This window comes from Mustela nigripes, chromosome 4, assembly GCF_022355385.1.
Source record: "Mustela nigripes isolate SB6536 chromosome 4, MUSNIG.SB6536, whole genome shotgun sequence".
Lineage (NCBI taxonomy): Eukaryota > Metazoa > Chordata > Mammalia > Carnivora > Mustelidae > Mustela > Mustela nigripes.
This window is the reverse complement of record NC_081560.1, coordinates 109,139,521-109,143,641: the sequence shown is the minus strand read 5'-3', so window position 1 is coordinate 109,143,641 and position 4,121 is coordinate 109,139,521. Positions and strand designations below refer to the sequence as shown.

The 4,121-nt window shown below is 43.6% G+C and overlaps 1 protein-coding gene across 1 annotated transcript in view; it reads right to left on the bottom strand.

The window, feature by feature from the left end:
* Window positions 1-4,121, bottom strand: part of RBM34 (RNA binding motif protein 34) — a 19,739-nt gene extending 15,618 nt beyond the window's left edge. Inside the window, exons 1-3 of the mRNA XM_059395789.1 lie at window positions 3,958-4,121; window positions 3,671-3,845; window positions 3,354-3,490 (exon numbers count right to left, since the gene is read on the bottom strand). Coding sequence (XP_059251772.1) covers window positions 3,354-3,490; window positions 3,671-3,845; window positions 3,958-4,010 — 365 coding nt within the window. The 5' untranslated portion in view covers window positions 4,011-4,121. The remainder of the gene's footprint in view (window positions 1-3,353; window positions 3,491-3,670; window positions 3,846-3,957) is intronic.

Below are 4,121 nucleotides of genomic sequence, written 5' to 3'. Positions count from 1 at the left end.
AAGCAGGCTCCCTGCTGAGCAGAGAGCCCAATGTGGGACTCGATCCCAGGACTCTGAGATCATGACCTGAGCCGAAGGCAGCGGCTTAACCCACTGAGCCACCCAGGCGCCCCTAAATAAATAAAATCTTAAAAAAAAAAAAAAAAAGAAAGAAAGAGAGAAATTCCCACCTACTTCTGGCTTTCCCAAATATAAATGTATGATTCATAATTATATTTAAATTTAAAAAGCAGCATTATCAAAAAGTAACTGGGATCTTCAGAAAACTCAAGATTAAAAAAAAATCAAGCTCAATTTTTTAAAGATATGTTAAAACTGACATGTAATAGCAGAGCAACCAAACTTCATTTCAACAAAAGTTGGTTCATTTAAAGTTCTTGGGAGATTTAGTTTACACTCTATGAATGCCTAGTTTCACTCTTGGTTCTAGAACTCTAGGGGAACTGCTGCACTCCTGGGGGGTGCCTATAAAGGTTAATATGGGCTGCAAAATACTTTAAAAAAAGCAATCTGGTCAACTCACAACCTAGTCAAACCAGACTTCCTATTTATAATAGTTCTGTAATAACTGAAGGACTACTTGTTAAAAGTACATTCTAAGATGGTGCATGTGGATAAGTGAAATCTGAGCATCTCTCCTAACAGAGAACAGGACCAGGATCTTCATTTTTTTTTTTTTCCCCTTAAAGATTTTATTTATTTATTTGACAGAGATTAGAAGTAGGCAGAGAAACAGGCAGAGAGAGAGAGGAGGAAGCAGGCTCCCTGCCGAGCAGAGAGCCCGATGTGGGACTTGATCCCAGGACCCAGGGATCATGACCTGAGCCGAAGGCAGAGGCTTTAACCCACTAAGCCACCCAGGCACCCCCAGTGCTCAGTGCCCCAATCTTCATTTTTTTAAGTTTGTTTTTAGTAATCACTACACCCAGCATAGGGCTCAAACTCACGACCCCCTGAAATCAATAGTCACATGCTCTTCCAACCAAGCCAGCCAGGTGTCCCTGGGGGCTAAACTGGGTAAGTGAGATCAATAAGGAGACAGTTGTAATTGAATGTATCTGAGAAAACAGCAGAGCAACTAGAGAAAGGAAGAGATTTAAATTAAAATCATCATCAGGACTTAGCAGCTGATTAGATGTGTAGGGAAGACAGAGTATAAGATGACTCCCAAGTCACTGGTTTTGGCAACTGAAAAGTTGGTGGAACCACTCGTGGAGAGAACAGGTCTAATGAAGCATTCTGAACTTGAAGTGCAGCTGACTCTTGAACAATTTGTGTCTGAATTCCACTTACAACTGCCTTTTTTCCCAATAAATACATTACAGTTCTATAAATGTATTTTCTCTTCCTTAAGATTTTCTCATTAACACTTTTTCTCTAGTTTATTTTTTTTAAGACTTTATTCATTTATTTGACAGAGAGAAATCATAAGTAGGCAAAGAGGAAGGCAGAGAGAGAGAGAGAGAGAGGAGGAAGGAGGCTCCCTGCTGAGCAGAGAGCTCAATGCTGGACTCGATCCCAGGACCCTGAGAGCATGACCTGAGCGGAAGGCAGAGGCTTAACCCACTGAGACATCTTGGTGCCCTCTAGTTTACTTTATTATAAGAATATATACTATATATAACATAAAATATTTGTTTAACAATTGTTTATAGTACTGGTAAGGCTTCTAGTCAACAGTAGGCTCTTAGCAGTTAAGTTCTGGGGGAATCAGAGTTCTATTTGGATTTTTTACTGTGTGGAGGCCGGTGCCCCTAACCATTCCACTGTTCAAAGATCAACTATATATAGAGGAAGATACAGGTGCAAATCCAGCAGGCAAACAGATCAGGAGAGAAGAGAGAACGATGCAGCCATGGGAATAAAAGATATTGCTCAGAATGAATGGTAGAGAAAAGGCCAGAGCAGGTGACCAAATGGAATCCTGAGGAAAATCAACACTTACAGGGCAGTCAAAAGAAAAGGTATGCACAATAACACTGAGAAGAAATGGATAAAAAAAGAGAATCAGAAGAGACTGCTATCAAAAAATCTAACAGCTGCAGAAAGAAAAGCAGCCATGTGAAATGCAAGACAGGACTCGAGACAAAGGCTTACTGTCTATTAAATACAGCAACTAGGTCAGGATGGCTCCATTGAGCACTGTTTCAGAAGTTTGATCAGATCATAGAAAAACAAACACAACAAGATGGGATCGGGAGGGAGACAAACCATAAGAGACTCTTAATATCACAAAACAAACTGAGGGTGACTGGGGGGAGGGGGTAGGGAGAGGATGGTGGGGTTATGGACATTGGGGAGGGTATGTGCTATGGTAAGTGCTGTGAAGTGTGTAAGCCTGGCGATTCACAGACCTGTACCCCTGGGGCTAATAATACATTATATGTTTATTAAAAAATTAAAAATTAAAAATAAAAATAAACCACAACAAGCAAACAATCAGACTAAAAGTTCATGGAAGATAAAACAGATCCAGAAAAGGAAGAGAACACAAGAATCACATTTTTCTGAAAGCTTGACTATGAAGAGAAAGACCAAGGGAATTGTAGGCAGCAAACGGGGAAGCAAGACTATAGACAGGGTTTGGTTTTGTTGGATTTCTCTTTTTAAGATGAGAATCTTGAGCACATTTGTATGGTAGACAGAGAAAAGACACAGGAAAAAGAAGAAAATGCATATACCTGATAGCATAATCCCTAAGGAGGCAGATGAGGCCTGTGCTATTATACACATCACAGGTTACTGAATTCATCTTGGACAAAGAGGAAGACACCTTTCTCTAAGAGAAAGGGAAAGAAATTAAGGATGTGCATAAAAAGTAGTGGTTAGTAACTGTTAGCAATTAATAGCTCTCTGACTTGGTAACATCACCTGGGGAGAGAGAAACAAGAAATTAAGGGTTTGAAGAGAGTGGCTTCATGAGGAAAGTTACTCGGGAATGTTGTGATGTTACTGCAATTTGGATCTTTTCTCTTTTTTTTAAGCTAATGGCAGAAATCTGATCTCTGACTTAGTAAGTTTAAAAAAACAAAACTCACCTTCTTCACGGCTGAAATATTTACAGATTCAGATTACAGATCTCAGATTTGCTTCCACTTAGTGGGGGAGCTATGAACGGGGTAAAGATGAAAAAAAACTGGACAAGTGTGAGTAACAGCTGACGCTGGGTATATGAGATCCTCCTCATCCTTTTTAAATTTTGGAATGTACATGAAATTTCCCATAATAAAGCTTTTAAGCTTTCTTGGTAAAAATGAGAACTATGAAATGAGGAAAAAGTGAGTATCGCAGGTCCAAGAAGCCTAATTCCTCTACCGTCTAACTTAACGTCAACTTAAGAGGATTCTACTAACCTGCTGGCCACCCTTTTGTCTGCGTCAGAAAGTTTCTTCTTCGCTTTCATGTTATTTGAAAGTCCTTCCAAGAGTGGTCTCTGAATTCGGGATGTCCTTTCTTCCTCCTCATCCCGTTTCCTTTTCCCGGTGTTCTCCTTTCAAAAATTGAACTTAGATTGACCCCTCATCTTTTTCAATCATTTAGGAGTCTTTCTAAATTAGCAAGTTTTCTTTCCCACTGGATGTCCAGCAAGGAAACGTGACTTCACCTGCCCCGCCCTGGAAGCCAGACCCGCGAGGCAGACCGCCGCTCGGGAGAGAACGCGGGGACTCACTTTAGGCACCGGCACGTACACGGGCTGCAGCGGAGGCTCCGAGGAGCTGAAGAGGGACGCCAGCCGAGCCGCGCGGTCTCTGGAGGGCCGCCCGCCCTGGAACAAGCTGCCGGAGACTTGTCCAACCACATAGTCTCCTGTCAGATTCCCGCCGACGCCGCCGTCCGGGTGGTCCCTAGACACCGACGCCACAAGCTCAGCCGTGCCGCGCCGCGCCCCACCGTTTCAACCGCCCGAGCTCCCAAACGCCCACCTTCGCCCAGGCAGCCGTGCCACGCGCCACTCACCCTTCCACCGCACCTCCCTTTTTCCTCCGTTTGGTCTTCCCTTCCACGGGCATGCTCACCCCAAGGCTTCCTACACGGCAGCCGTCGCAGTCGCCCGCGCTCGCACTGCCGGGCCCCGGCCACTTCCGATCCCGGGCCACGCCCCTTCCGCTCCAGGCAGCGTG